At 44.7% G+C, this 16,177-nt stretch overlaps 1 protein-coding gene across 1 annotated transcript in view; it reads right to left on the minus strand.

Moving 5' to 3' along the window:
• The window catches only part of LOC124613621 (dopamine receptor 2-like), a 612,418-nt gene extending 607,693 nt beyond the window's left edge, over positions 1-4,725 (minus strand). Inside the window, exon 1 of the mRNA XM_047142336.1 lies at positions 4,247-4,725. Coding sequence (XP_046998292.1) covers positions 4,247-4,725 — 479 coding nt within the window. The remainder of the gene's footprint in view (positions 1-4,246) is intronic.
• Between the last annotated feature and the right edge of the window lie 11,452 nt (positions 4,726-16,177).

The following is a 16,177-nucleotide window of genomic DNA, read 5'->3' on the forward strand; positions in this document are numbered from 1 at the left end:
CAGTCGCGAAATCGTACAAAAATTCGTAAAGTGCCGATAATATCATATTTATGTTTATATTGGTGACAGAATAAGATTGTGTCATTGCGCTGTCACTATGTAGTTGTTTTGATGAACTAATTTAGTTTCCTGTGGTTCAGGGTTCATTTAATCTATACAGTTTTCTCGGAAGGCTGAACATGGAATAATGCTTCAATCAGTTTATTAGTTACTGTCCCGTTTTTTTCTACTTCTGATGTTTTCTCATTTACAGCAAGCAGACTAATTTACTTGTACACTTTCTGATTTTTCCTCCAGTGATTCATGTAGGACGGTTTCGTACTGAACATCTTTGGGCTTGGGTCGCCCTTTCCGTATATTCCCTTCCCTTGGTTACGAGCTACATTCACATTTGGTTGCGTCGGTATTTTACTTCGCGGCTCATCTGGAACAGCAGCAGACGCTTTCGCAATTCCTGATACCGGCGCCTGCCGTGAGGTGTTGACCGTGATTTCATTTTTGCACCACTTCCTCGTTCTTTATTTATGTCACTTACTGCCTGATCGAGGGAACAAATGGAGACGGCAGTTGTGCAACCTCTCCCTGAATTTTGTTTACTAACCGATAGCTGCTGATATTTGCAATCGGCTACAGCATCTGTTGTTTCTTGCAACTTAATACTGACTATATCCCCCTTCATTTTCTGGTACCGTAAGTCCATTATCTTTCTGTTAATCAGTACCCATTCGCATTTTTCCTTCCGGTTCTCTATCTCCTCATCGCACTGTTTTGCTTGCGAACTGAGGGAGTTGGACAGGAGAGCTCGTCCTCTGAACAACTATCAGGTCTCCAGAGGTCATTTTCACTGTTGCATTTCAGTTTCTCGAGTAGTGGTAACAGGGTTTCCCTTTGTTGCTAACGGGGGAAATTGGCTGTTGTCGTGAAGGGAGACATCAGCTTGGCCCGCTGCGTTAACATCCTCAACCAGTTGATCCGGTCTATTCTTTGGTAACAGATCATTCAAGGTAAGCTTCTGACGGTGTATCAAAGTACTTTTAAGAACAACCGTCCGCCGCAGTCATTCCTGTCTGAAGTGGCCGGTTTCTTTACATATATGACATGTAGCTTCCTGACCTGTACAAACAATTTGTGCCTTATACCCACAAACAGTTATGTGAGACGGAATATTCGTCTTAACGTCCGTCACTACAAAGCGGACCCCGTTGAAACATTGCAGGTTAAAGCGAGACTACCATCTTCCACTTGCAGTTGATTTAACGTCCCCGTAGTTTGAAAGAGCTTCCTTAATCTTATGATTTTCAGTTTCAATGGGAAGGTTCAAGAGACGAACGGTTTTATAATGAATGTCAGCTCTATAGTTGGAAACCTTACTTTTGTAATCATTTCTATGAGCAAAATTTACTTCATAGCCACACTTTCGTAAAACTTTATCCACACTCGCAGCACTGAATAACTTGACCAAAACACAGCATTTTTCCTGATCAGTTGCCAGGTTCGGACGATTTCAGAGTTGAGACCAATTACCTGTCTAATCCAATCATATATTTCCAGGGATGTCGGCTGAACAGGACGGGATTTCTTGGCAAAAGCAAATACCAGCGTATTCTTCCTGAGGTTTGTAGCCATGGTTAACCCAGCGACGAAATTGCGGTTAACCAACCGAAATTCCAATTAGCAGCAGCACAACCACAACGAGTGATCTGATCACAAGGAATATGAACGAACACGGAGTTTAACGGACGGACATCACTTGGCGAAGCACAAGTGCAACGATGTAAACACGGAAGTGTACCGCAGCAGTTAACAGCGTCCACTCGCTAGCGCGGCTGAAACGGAACTGATCCGACTCAGCCACGTTAGACACAGACGATAGAGCGACTGCTGGAACTTATCTCTGGCACGCTCCCTGTCAGACCCACACCTTCCAAATTACTGTCCATACACTGCATTTGTAGCGCTCCCGCCCACAGTACTCACCACTCGCGGCAGTCAACTTTACGATTCCAGTAAGAGTTCGCGCAATTTGTGTGCACCTGCACTGAAGAAGAAGATACCATCTTCATATATACATGGGTTACCGGCCAATGATCTTCTTAACTGCAACTGCTATGTTTGTACTACTGAATGAAATTTTCTGCCTTGTTTAATGGTTTAACTATAACTGCTATGTTTATACCTGCACCTTGTCATTTACATGTACTGGCTTATCATCTTACCTAGAGAGAGGAGTATGTATTTGTGTACGACAGAATCCCTTCCAATTATCTCTGTCTATCTTAGCAAGTTTCTACTGACCTGATTACAATCATTGTGAAGGCTTTTACTTATTTAAGTTTGGCTTTAACTGTTTGTTTTATCTAAGGTCAGGAGCTGTATTTATCTTGATAATGCGAGTCTCATCATTTGTAAGCGCATATTCTATTACTGTTTGAGAGTGCTGCCTCGCGTGTGATTTGTGTTCATAGTTGACTGCAAAACACGCAAGTCCACCTTGGTGTTTGCAGCCATGACAGCTGGGCCGCTACCTTAGCGGCATCCTGCCCAATGTCCGAGGTCTAAGTTATTGCCGCAGAAGCGCTTTGCCGCGTCGTCTGTCATACATGGCAAAAGTTGAGTAGTTGTGTTGTTCATCGAGTTGAGCGACTGGCGCCAGGGTTGTAGGCTGTGGAGTTTGGCGAGATTAACTTACGAATGTTTGTTAATTAAGATTCAAATTTCATTCTAACTTTTATAAAATCAGATTCTTTGTGTTTATTGAATACTGTTTGCTTTTGCTTATATTGGTAAATTTCAGTAGTTTGTCACTTTACGTGTCTCTATAATCCCGATTGTTTTCATGATTGTTATTAATGTGAAATTTAAATGATCAGTATGTTTTTCTTAAATAAGTGTTAATTGGGTGAAAATGGTGAACTATCTGGTAGTTCTCCCTTCCACGTTTGATCCTTTCCTATGCTGAACCTGTTACCTGGGTTTTATGCACAAAATATCAAAACAATGTAGACACTCATGTACAAATATAAAAACATGGAATATTAGACGAAAATATACCACTAAGAAAAAATCCAAAAGAATTTCTTGTCAATTACGCTACGGCGTTAGGGACTATTGAAATTTTTGATGCTTCTCACTGTTGCCCCCATCTTCGTAACCCTGCAGTAATGATATAGGAATCTGTCAGATTATTGTATCATTTGCTTCTTGAAGACTGTCTCAAATCGCAGTACCTAATTTCTTTTGAATACCACAGTTGTGGTCTCTCCTGCAGAGGTTATGCTTACTCAAATTTAAGCCAGTGCTACTATCATAAATACAGAGTGTTTCGCAATGTTTAGACGTTTTCAGTTTTGATTAACGCGCGCTAAAAAGAAAATACAACGGTGGCCCATTCTATTAGTGGTGCTGAGTGTCAAGTTTCATCCCACGTACAGGTCAGTAATGATGTACTGATCGAATTAACGTCCTGGGCATGCAATGGAGAATTATTTTCGTTATAGCAAATCTGTTGTGGGCATGGGGCGTGCATTTCGTACGCATTTCAAAATTCAGATGCGATATTCTATTCATGCTTGTGCAACAATATTGATTTGGGTAAGGTACTTCGTGAAACTGTCAGTGCATCGAACCGAAAGTCAACCGGCCCTCGGAAAACCGCTCAAACTCCAAAGAACATCGAACTCCTGCGCAGTAGTTTACAGGCAGAGTCCCGTCGTTCGTTACGGAAAATGGTTTCAACAAGATTGCGCGACATGCCATACACCCAACAAGACTTGAAGTTTCCCGTCATGAGTTTGGTGTGTGACATTCGAATATGAAACCGTCAAAGCATTGCTAAATGCCCTATTTTTGCAGCCTGCTTGTTATCTATAGAAAGGTTCTTATGTTCCATAATGTCATAGTTTGGACTTCCAACGCATCCATGTACGTAAATTTGCAGGAGACAGTTACGGAAGAAAAAGAGCCTTGCAATAGCGTTAAACAGTGATTTCTTCATGTTAAGATTGCTGCCTAGTGATCACATTCCGTTCCAGTTTTATTTTAAATCTGGAAACCAGAGGGAGTCAAGGCCTAATAGCCTCATTTCCAGCAGATGATTCTACAACGTCTCGTATCGTAACAGCAGCAACTGTAATCTGATCTTCATTAAATATTGGTTTGAACGCCGGAACTGCTACAAGTACATGAAAAGAAAAGCAGCTTAGCAGCACAGAAGATGGGGAAGTGTGGAGCTGAAGCGCGACCTGACCTGCGGAAGTCCCGGCTCCAGCAGGCGTAGATGACGGGGTTCATTCCCGAGTTGAGCCAGCCCAGCCAGCAGACGACGGCCGAGAAGAGCTCCTGCTGCGGCAGCACCACCGACAGCGGGTTCACGATGAAGAAGGGCAGCCAGCACACGATGAACACGCCCATCACGATGCCCAGCGTCTTCGCCGCTTTCTTCTCCTTGGCGAACTTGGCCAGCTTTCGGCTCAGCGAGAAGTTCTTGGAGTTGAGCGCCTTGGAGGGCTGCCGGCTGAGAGGCTGCGATTGTGGCGGCGGCGGCGGTAGGGGCGGCGGGGGCGGCGAGCTGGCGATAGGCGCGGGGGCAGAGGCGGGCGCCTGCCCGTGCTGGTGCGGGTGCTGCTGGTCGGCGTCGTCCGAGGTGAGCTCGCTGCCGCTGCCGCCGCTGTGGTTGTGGCCGCCGCGGTGGATGCGCAGCGTCAGCTCGAGCTCGCCCGACGCCATCAGCACCTGCGCGCAACAATGCGGCTCAGGCCTCGAGGGCTTTCCTGATGAGGTGTGAAAGCAAGTCACATACTTCTATCGGTTGCAGGTGTAAAGGGAGATTCTGCTAACCTACTGCTTCATTTTATGCAACCTTCAACACCCTAAAATAACATGCACAAGATTTTCATATTCCCATTTTCTGTAGATTCAAACTGTTAGTGCTACAGAAAAAACAAACTGGACCGTTTTCTAGGGAATTTGATATAATTAAATTATATAGTAGGATGCATTTTCGATAGTTTCCGAATTATTCGAGAAAACTGTACAAGAGCGACATTCTAACTACTTTTTTTCAATAACTCGAAAATCGGGACTTCCAACAAAAACGTATCTCAGTAAAAGATTTAACTACATTAAATTTCCTACAAAAAAGTTCCAGTACATTTTTTCTGACGTGCTAATACACTACTGGCCATTAAAATTGTTACACCAAAAAGAAATGCAGATGATAAACGGGTATTCATTGGACAAATATATTATACTATAACTGACATGAGATTTCATTTTCATGCAGTTTGGGTGCATAGATACTGAGAAATCAGTACCCAGAACAACCACCTCTGGCCGTAATATCGACCTTCATACGCCTGGGCATTGAGTCATGCCGTGTACAGGTACAGCTGCCCATGCAGCTTCAACACGATACCACAGTTCATCAAGAGTAGTGACTGGCGTATTGTGACGAGCCAGTTGCTGTGCCACCACTGACCAGACTTATTTCATTGGTGAGAGATCTGGAGAACGTGCTGGCCAGGGCAGCAGTCGAACATTTTCTGTATCCAGAAAGGCCCGCACAGGACCTGCAACATGCGCTCGTGCATTATTCTGCTGAAATGTAGGGTTTCGCAGGGATTGAATGACGTGTAGAGCCACGGGTGGTAACACATCTGAAATGTAACGTCCATCGTCCAAGGTTCCGTCAATGCGAACAAGAGGGGACCGAGACGTGTAACCAATGGCACCCCATACCATCACGCTGACTGATACGCCAGTATGGCGATGACGAATACACGCTTCCAATGTGCGTTAACCGCGATGTCGCCACACACGGATACGTCCATCATGATGCTGTAGACAGAAACTGAATTCAACCGAAAAAATTAGGTTTTGCTATTCGTGCACCCGGGTTCGTCGTTGAGTACACCATCGCAGGCGCTCCTATCTGTGATGCAGCGTCAACGGTAACAGCAGTCATTGTCTCCGAGCTGATAGTTCACGCTGCTGCAAACGTCGTCGAACTGTTCGTGCAGATAGTTGTTGTCTTGCAAACGTCCCCATCTGTTGACTCAGGGATCGAGACGTGACTGCACGATCCGTTACAGTCACGCGTATAAGCTGCCTGTCATCTCGACTGCTAGTGGTACGAGGCCGTTGGGATCCAGCACGGCGTTCCCTATTACCCTCCTGGACCCACCGATTCCATATTCTGCTAACAGTAATTGGATCTCGACCAACGCGAGCAGCAATGTCGCGATACGATAAACCGCAATCGCGATAGGCTACAATCCGATCTTTTTGAAAGTCGGAAACGTGATGGTACGCATTTCTCCTCCTTACACGAGGCATCACAACAACGTTTTACCAGGCAACGCCGGTCAACTGCTGTTTGTGTATGAGAAATCGGTTGGAAACTTTCCTCATGTCAGCACGTTGGAGGTGTCACCACCGGCGCCAAACTTGTGTGAATACTCTGAAAAGCATATCAAAGCATCTTCTTCCTGTCGGTGAAATTTCACGTCTGTAACACGTCATCTTCGTGGTGTAGCAATTTTAATGTCCAGTAGTGTAGTATGTAAGTAGCGAGCGAGAGAATATGAAAATATCACATACAGTTTTTGAAGGCCTTACGCGTTGCATAAAATCCAGCATAAGGGTATCCCAATTCGCAGTGCATTTGTACAGTTCATTTACATAGTGCAAACCAAGTGCCACTGCAGCACAGTACACCTCTGAAGGTGAAAAAAGTGATGCATCCTGTAGACGGAGTTGAGTATAGATTGGTAATTCACTTTATCAATTTGAAGGAGAACAATTCTGCAACAATCCCTGCTGAGCTGCTAGAACTGTATGGAAAAAGTACATCAGCATGACTCAGTGCTTCGATGGCGCTGATACATCCAGTGAGATGAACCAAGTTCGAAAGATGAGGACAACCCCTCTATCAGAACCAGAATACACCAGAGAAGTGGAAGGCCTGCTGCTCGATGAATGGTGTGTCACGTTCGTCAGGACTAAAAATCAGTCATGCATCAGTTTTCCACATCTTGCATAATATATTGAATATGAAAGTTCCCACTGGGTCCCACAATTGCTCGTACCCATACAAAAAGCCCACAGATCCACTGTAGCAACGGAGATGTTGCGTAATGAACAGTTCAACGGTTAGTTACCTTCCCCACACCTAGACCAGCATGGAAGTTTATACTAAATTTCCTATGCTCACACTGAAGTACACTGTACAGTCTGACACGGCCGAATGCTGCTATAAGCCTTAGCGTAACATATTACATTGTCCACTGCCATTAGGCATTGCCTTGCTGCCCGCCTTCTTATGTGCACAACACCACAACTTTCCATGGAGCCGGAGGAAACCGGCTCGATTCGTGTTGGAAATAGACGATAGTCGGAACACAGATGATGGATTACAGTTCCTGGTCACCTGATGATGGGCGAACGTCTATTTTTAAATAACAAGCAAATCTGCGTCGTGTTGTGTAGTGCAGGTGGAATGTGGCACTGACCGATATCCCTTAGTCCGAACAGGACTTTAGCTCGACTGATCATTTGCTATATTCCGGAAGCACTCATTACAAGACCATGCTGCAAACAGATGCTACACTCGCAAACATGAACGCAGACATTCCTGACGCCTTATGAGGTAAAATAAAAGAGTGCATTTAGGTATTTCAGAATGTTTCACTAAGACCGGTAAAAGTAAACTGCAACTTTGGGGCTCGAACTAATGATCAGATGTGTTTCCTAAAGTAGCGAAAGTGTAGGAGAAATATTATCAGCAATGTAATCGTCACCTACTGTACACTGTCTCGGACAGTCTACTTCATTCCTAGTAAGTCAATTTTTGCAAAGTGTGTGAACGACAAAGAGAATGAATGTATGGCGCACCGCACTTCAGGATACCTAAGGCATTTCATTCGTAGTGAAATCGGTTATAGCTCCAGTTTGTATGTATGTGTGGTTTAAATTCTATTGTCCTCTTACTCAGCAATGAAATACGGGAATAATGAAAACGGAGTCAGCATATCCTAAAGTCTCCTAGAGACTTTCCCACTTTCTAACTTAAAAGTCTGTAATAGCGTCAATCAACAATGGAATATCCAAGTGATCTAAGTGACGTACTTCTTCATAATTTAGGATCCAAATATACCATCCTAATATTTACTTCGTGATTTAACTTTAGTTCGTAGCCGTGTATAAGTCCGGGTGGTTGTAGTTAAATTGCGGCTAGTCAGTGAGGTCCAGTGTGGGCTGTAATTAATGTATGGCAGCGAAGCTTAGTAGATTTGCTAATGTGTTAATGCGTAACAGTTGCTATTACAGCGACCTGGTGCAAATCTGGCGCTGTATACAGCATAACGATATGACATCCACGCTATTTTCAGACAAGTTATAAAGTGAGTGAAAAAGTATGGATATCGACAAGAGAGACAGTATGCTGTTAGTGAAACTGTATTATGGCAACAGCAACAATTACAGTGCTGCACTGGGAGAATATCGGCAACTCGAAGGTCTGAGGAGATGCCCGAGATCATTAAATTGTTTACAGAAGGTGATAATCAATCTCTAAGGCACGTGTGGGCTTGGTGTGGCTAATGGAAGAGGAAAGCATCCTATCCCGGTAGAAGTTTGTGACGAGGTTGCTGTTGCTGTAACTGACCACACAGAGCGTGCCCCAGCTAGTGCTAATGGTCGTGCAGTGTCACGAGAATTGTACATGGTCCATGGTCACCAGTACAGAAATTTTTCTGCTCTATTTTACATTGGTACCAACACAAGATCCAGACTGTGCAGCAACTGGAATCTCATGTTGCACATCAACATTTAGAATTAGGTTTTCGGTTTCTGGCACGGATCGCTGCTGATGACATGTTTCGGGGCAATATTCTGTGACATGTCGAGGCACATTTTACACTACAGGGTGCTGTGAATATACAGATCTGATGAATTAGGAGTAAGTTACTGTTAAACTGCGTGTTGTGCACGAAGAGCTACGCACTCACCGTATTTGCCTGAGTGGTGTGGATTCATAAGCACTTTTATTCTCGGTTCGTACTCCTAAGAGAATACACCCAGAGGGCTGCCTGGTGTACATTGACATATGCACGTTATCGAGGTATGTGGATACTGCCTGTGATTCCTGCTTTCTAAGAAAGCAGTTGTGTGGAAACCACTGTTTTCAAGCTAGATGGGTCAAGATGTCACTCGCCGCGCAGAGTGGCCGCGAGGTTCGAGGCGCCGTGTCACGGATTGCGCAGCCCCTCCCGCCTGAGCTTCGAGTCCCCCCCTCGGGCATGGGTGTGTCTGTTGTTATTAGCATAAGTTTGTTTAAATAGTTTCTAAGTCTAGGGACCGATGATATCAGCAGTATGATCCCTTAAGAATTCACATACATTTTAACATTTTACGTCGGTCGCTCAGTGAAAGATCTGCTAAATGCAACCTTCCACGAACGCGTTATCTACAGAGATTTTGCAGCTGCGTGGTCTGCGAGATCGCCTGATCTAAATCCGTGTGACTTTCGGCTCTGGTTGGTTGGTTGGTTTAGGGAAGGAGACCAGACAGCGTGGTCATCGGTCTCCTCGGATTAGGGAAGGAAGTCGGCCGTGCCCTTTCAGAGGAACCATCCCGGCATTTGCCTGGAGCGATTTAGGGAAATCACGGAAAACCTAAATCAGGATGGCCGCACGCGGGATTGAACCGTCGTCCTCCCGAATGCGAGTCCAGTGTCTAACCACTGCGCCACCCCGCTCGGTTTTCGGCTCTGGGGCATCTGAAAGAACACGTTTACCATTGACAGGTTCGGTCTCTTCCAGATCCTTCGCCAGTATACAGGAACGCGTTGCTCAGATTCCATGGGAACTGCTGCGAGAAACTGTTGATTTCGCCGTTTTACAGATGCAGTATCTCTTTGACGTCTCCGTCGTTCATATTTAACAAATTGTGTGAGCAACAGTTATTAATAAAATCAAGGTTATGCCCTTATCACTTGTTTGAAGTTTTCTTTCGGTGTCCTTTTCCTAAGCCATTACATATGGAAACATTTCTACATATCTTTCTTGCACTTTCAACGCCAGATTTGTACCTAGCGGCCAAAACTGAAATTACTTGTTTTCAACGTAAATCGCTTCCGCATTAACGAATTAAATTATTCAACAAGTTTCGTGCCAAACAATAATTACAGTCCACAATGGACCTCTGTGGACAGCTGCACTTTAATTACAACCACCTACTACATTCTGTAGAATAAATTTTCTGTAACTTATAAACATGTGCGACTTATAGGAGAACTGCCTGAGAAAGGAAGAAAATCAGTAACATAAAGTACCCTATTAGAAATTGTCTGTAATTTATACTTTCCTATGTACCAACGGAATTCCAGGAACGAGCGATGTTCATAAAATACACCCCGAAAATCTCTGCCAATTGCGTTTTAACAGCGACACGATATTGAATTTAACAGTGGATTCAATTCGCTGCCATTTTCTGCATTATCTGTGTAGCGAGCGTCAGCAGCGCGTTCTGTTAACAAGCAGGCTCTCAGCTGGGGCCTCCCCCTGTAAATCGGCACATTAACACGACCATGCTCACACGCCGTCCTGAAAGTACACAACACAGCACAAGAGCAGATGCACATACATACACACACAAGTACACAGAGAGAGAGAGAGAAACAAATGAACCGCGACAGCTGACAGGTGGTGAATGGACTTCGCAGCGGTTTGACATTGGCTTCGATATTGTCATTCTCGACATCTGCAGGCAAACCACATCAATGAACAAATAAAGAACAAAACTGTTCTACTGTTGTTGAGAAAGGTTAATAGCTTTGTTTCAGTATACTCGTACATTAGCGTTGAGTTTGTGGTCTTGTATATTTTCGTAATGGGAACGAAAATTTCAGATTTTCGATGTTTGGTGTTTTGAAGTAAACGAAGAAAAAATATCACAAGTAAAACCGATTGTACAACTATAGTTCTTAGATACATGAAACATGTGTGTGACTTTTGTTAAAACTTGTAGCCAGTTAAACTTTCTTTTCAGATGGTTCAGATGGCTCTGAGCACCATAATACTTAACATCTGAGGTCATCAGTCCCCTTGAACTTAGTACTACTTAAACCTATCTAACCTAAGAACAACACACACCTCCAAGCCCGAGGCAGGATTCGAAACTACGACCGTAGCGGTGGTGCGGTTCCAGACTGAAGCGCCTAGAACTGCTCGGCCAAACTTTCTTTTCGTCGTGGTTTCTACGTAGAGCGTTCTGCAAATGTTGTAATGTGACAGCGAAGCAAGAGTTCCATCTATGAAACTCTTTTGTTATTACTCCTTGTGTAAATTATATATAGTCATGGGTTATAAGTTTATACAATATTCCATGACGAAATCAGGAGGTAATTATACGAAATTATGAGAATACGACTACAATCTGTTTCTTGATCTTAAGTTCAGATTCTACTCCGCGACAGATTTCCTGAAAGTTGATCAACAAAGTGTCAATGGACGAGCAGATTACTACATACATGATCTACGATCCTTCCTAGAAATGTTATACACTGTATCTGATACGAAGAAAGCAAGGCTGATGCTGTAACACACACATCAAAAAAAGTTTTGCATCACCCCGCCGCTTCCCGCAACTCCAGAAGATAGACATTGACTGTGGATATTGTATCACAGACACAGTCCATCTGACTGATCAGAGATGTCACTAAACCCGCCTGCCGGCCGCAGTGGCCGAGCGGCTCTAGGAGCTTCAGTCCGCAACCGCGCGACTGCTACGGTCACAAGTTCGAATGAGAGATGTTATGGGACTTCTAAGGTCATCAGTCCCTAAACTTACACACTACTTAACTTCAATTATCCGAAGGAGAAACACACACACACACACACACACACACACACACACACACACACACACACACACATGCCCGAGGGAGGACTCGAACCTCCGCCGGGACCAGCCGCACAGTCCATGACTGCAGCGCCGTAGACCGTTCGGCTAATCCCGCGCTCACAGTTTCGAACCCTGCCTCGGGCATGGATGTGTGTGATGTCCTTAGGTTAGTTAGGTTTAGGTAGTTCTAAGTTCTAGGGGACTGATGACCTCAGATGCTAAGTCCCATAGTGCTCAGAGCCATTTGAACCATTTTAACTAAACCCGCCCAAAGATGTAATCAACCATGCATGAGCAGCACCCGTTAGACATATGGTGTCCGACTGCCGATAAGTTCCAGTCATTCTACCAGGAAGGTGGTACACGGCTCTTGTTGTCTGTAGTTCACCCGTGCCAAGACGTTGAATACGCGGTTCAATCGCGTCCGCATTGTAACTGTGTGCCAGGAGGGTCCCTCGGGTATGGGTGTGTGTCTTTGTCCTTCGGATAATTTAGGTTAAGTAGTGTGTAAGCTTAAGGACTGATGACCTTAGCATAAGATTTCACACACATTTGAACACTTTTTGTGTACATCGTCTTGCCCGCCTCCCAAAAAAGACGGATAGCGAAATGCAGAAATAAAAGATAATGCTGACAGCTTATTTCGGCATCTAGGGCTTAATCCATCACGAATCTCTGATCAAGGGAGTAGAAGACTACGAACAATACGCCATTGACTATCGCTTGTTCTCCAGACCGTATTGGTAGCGCCAGGTCTCACCTCCCCGTTTTGATGGGGTGTCTAGATACGCTTCAGAGATTCCACAAGAAGCGTTTGCTGTCAGTTTCTAATAGTGTCAAAAGGGTGCTGTAGGTAATAGTGATTAATTGGAGGGCTAGTATAGGCACTCGGTAACTCTTGCTTTATTTATGTTCTTAGAATATTCACCGAACTTTTCCGACGCACTATGTTCATCTTCAGTCATGCAGGCAGAATCGCGTACTTATTTTTGGTCTTGGTGTTCACCTTTATTGATCTAAATTGTTCATATAAATCGATTCTTCAGCTGCAACTGTTTTTATATCACAATGAATACGATTTTTACAGTCGTACATGTAGAGAGGAGTACAAAAGAGCTTTGTGACGAATGCAACCACTTGTCACTATACTTGTTGTTCCACTGATGTAAACGAATGCTTCACCTTTTGCGCTATTGCACGTTTACTTTTCTGTAGACATGTGCATGGATGGTAAGCTGTCCTACGGTTTACACTATTAATTCATCTATGCTTTCCCATGTAGCATTTTTTGAGGAAATATTCACTCAACATGAGCTTCATGTGTTCGAGATTCCTTTCCTGCTACATTCGTCTTTCGGCTCAGTCTCATTTAATTCCATAAACGGTTTGTTTTAAGAAATAGAAGGAAGTACCGGAGAAGCAAGCCATACTCTCTACTCAGTAAAAGAAGAAGAAGAATCAAGATATCGTCATACTGTTTTCGCAGCTACTGAACGACCTCGAAAGTGTAAAGTGGAATAACACCTTCGAGCTACTAAGTCAAATTAGTGCAAAATACTCGCAAATATTTATTTACAAACACCAAGAGAGTTCAACATCGGAGACAGATCAAAAACAACTACTTCATCTTGAGGATGTGAAAAGCGATGGATGGAACTTAACACGTCTATTGCCAGACTGGCCAACATACATCGCATAGAATATGAACTACGTCTAAGAAAGCAAACTCGATGGTGGAGTTCAGTAGGTAAGAGAAGAACATCAACTTGCCTATCGTTTAGTTTGGGAAAGACTTCTTAGTAGTAGTAGTAGTAGTAGTAGTAATGACAGAATTATCACAGTAAACTAGAAACATTGTTATGTTTAATTTTCGCGTTACATCGTCAAAGTGCCGAGATGCTTGGGGCCCTGCAGATAATGCTCAGAACATCCTTAAATCTGGGAGAGGCCCGGTGACCTTGCTGGCGAAGGTAGGGTTTGGAAAAAATGAAGACAAGCAGTAGAAACAATCGCCATGCGCAGATGGCCAGTACCTTGCTGAAACAACAACAAAACAGGTCGTAGAATATCGCTGATGTACTGCTGTGTTGTAAGGGTGTTGTGGGTAACAACAAAAGGGACCTGAATGAAATGAAATGGCATGCCAGACCATCAGTCCTGGTTGTCGGGCCTTATGGTAGGCGACAGTCGGGCTGGTGTCCCACCGCTGTACGGGGCGTCTCCAAACACGTCTTCACTGGATATTGACTCTCATTTCGAAGAAAGACTTATCACTGAAGGCAATTCTACTCCTTCTTGAGTTTCTCACGGCGTATTTAATAATCAAAATATCCACGGGTATACTGCCGGTCTACAGTGTCCAACGGGCACAATATTTCGGCGATCATACATTTCGCCATCATCAGGTGAACTGACGGAAGATTATAGCCACAGTCACCAACGACGACCTCATAAACCGTGACTGTGGCTATAATCTTGGCAAGGCTTGGGAACCAGCGATTGGGTTAATCAAGAGTAAATCGAGCAAACGTATAGTTGTGACGACCACGGCGGACAGAGCCATCACACCGACGTCATCTCAGACGCTGTCGCAATCTGTTCCACCGCGCGACCGTGGCGCGGGGCGCGGAAGGCGAAAGGAGCGCGCCGCGGGCGGAGGGTATTTAAATCGGCTGCCGCCGCGACTGAACCTCTGAGCAGCCATAGCGTACGGATCTCCGTGCCGGCACGTTCACAGGAGCTCAGTTCGTCAGTTCACCTGATGATGGAGACATGTATGACTGCCGAAATATTTTGCCCGTTGGACACTTAGACCTGCAGTGCACCCGTGGATGTTTTGAATTCTACTCCTGTCAATGAGATTCAGGCCGAATGTTCCCGTCACCGCTGCGAACAGGCTTGTTGGTGTACAAACGTCAATGGAAGCCGGTGCAAGGAGCAAGCACCAGTTACACGGTGGATCAATGATAAATCAGGCGCTCCGAGTGTGTCTCTAACGATTGCACGGCTCCCTCGTTCTGTCACCTCGAGAGATCGCCCGATTCCTTCTTGACGCTATGTGGGGCCATGGTTCATCCTTTCCTGCCATTATAGTCAAACGGTGGCATGGCTCCTATTCAAATATCGATCGATTCGCCGACTACTGTAACCGTCTTCTTTCAGCCCAACTACATGTTCTCCCTCAAATTCTGACATCTGAGTATATTATTTATGCGCCTGTCTGCGAGGCAAAGTTATTGTCCAGCTGAATACGCGGAATGAAGTGCGCAATGACTTTATACCCTGCTCTGACATGTCCTCTGTTTAATGTCCTTCACAGTTTCGCAGTGCAATTTCACTGTAGCGTCGCACTTCATCCATTGGCCGCCACATTTTATAATTTTGCGTTTTGCGACGATACCTGTGTGGGTGTCACTCGGTGACCAATTTACACTACTCTTTCATAGTACGTCGTTTTTTCTGTCTCAGAGTGTAGTTCCCGTTGTATCTGCGCGCTAAACTGCTTGTTAAATAACAGCCAAGAAAATTCTTATCGCTAACGATTAATTTAGTGCTTGCAGAAGCGGCTGGTTAGTGCTTTTTGCAGCATTATTCAACAGGTACGAGATACGGATTCGGGATACGCCACCTGGCTGACTGCAGGATGCTGACTGCTGAGGTTGCAGGTGTTCCAGCGTCGGCTGACAGCTAGGGCAGCGGCGGCGCATTTCGCACTGTGCGGGGGCGTCCGCCGTTATGGGATTATCCGCTTGCGAGTGATGGCGGAGGCGGGGGTGGGGATGGGGGAGGGAGTTATGTCGTAGCGCGGTGGACACAGCCAGGTGGCAGCTTGCAGCTGGGTGCACCGCGCCTCAGGACGACCAAACAGCCTAAGCTTCGTGTAAGGGCCAAAACTTGCCTGAAGAAAACTTACGGGCATTTGCGGCTCTGTTACATAAACAACATATTGTCCTGCGTGGAGAGCCATAGACAGCACAGCTGTAGAGTAACAAAGGCCCTCGCTGATCACTTTGTACATTAATACCCCTGCTATCTCAGATTTCCAAACATGAAGTGGTTATCTATAGCGAAGTAGTGCCTGAAAAATGCTGCACAAATGTTCAGTCGCATCTTCACAGAATTTTCAAATAGTGAAAAGGTTGGCAACTTGTTCTAAACGTTCAGAATCGCACACCTGTGAACTCACAAAACATAAACTACGGTGAGTACAGTTTGAATGAGTCACAATTAAAATTGCTCAATTCACACAAATATCTAGGTATAATAATTTGTAAAG

The sequence above is a fragment of the Schistocerca americana genome, chromosome 4 (genome assembly GCF_021461395.2).
Source record: "Schistocerca americana isolate TAMUIC-IGC-003095 chromosome 4, iqSchAmer2.1, whole genome shotgun sequence".
Taxonomy (NCBI): domain Eukaryota; kingdom Metazoa; phylum Arthropoda; class Insecta; order Orthoptera; family Acrididae; genus Schistocerca; species Schistocerca americana.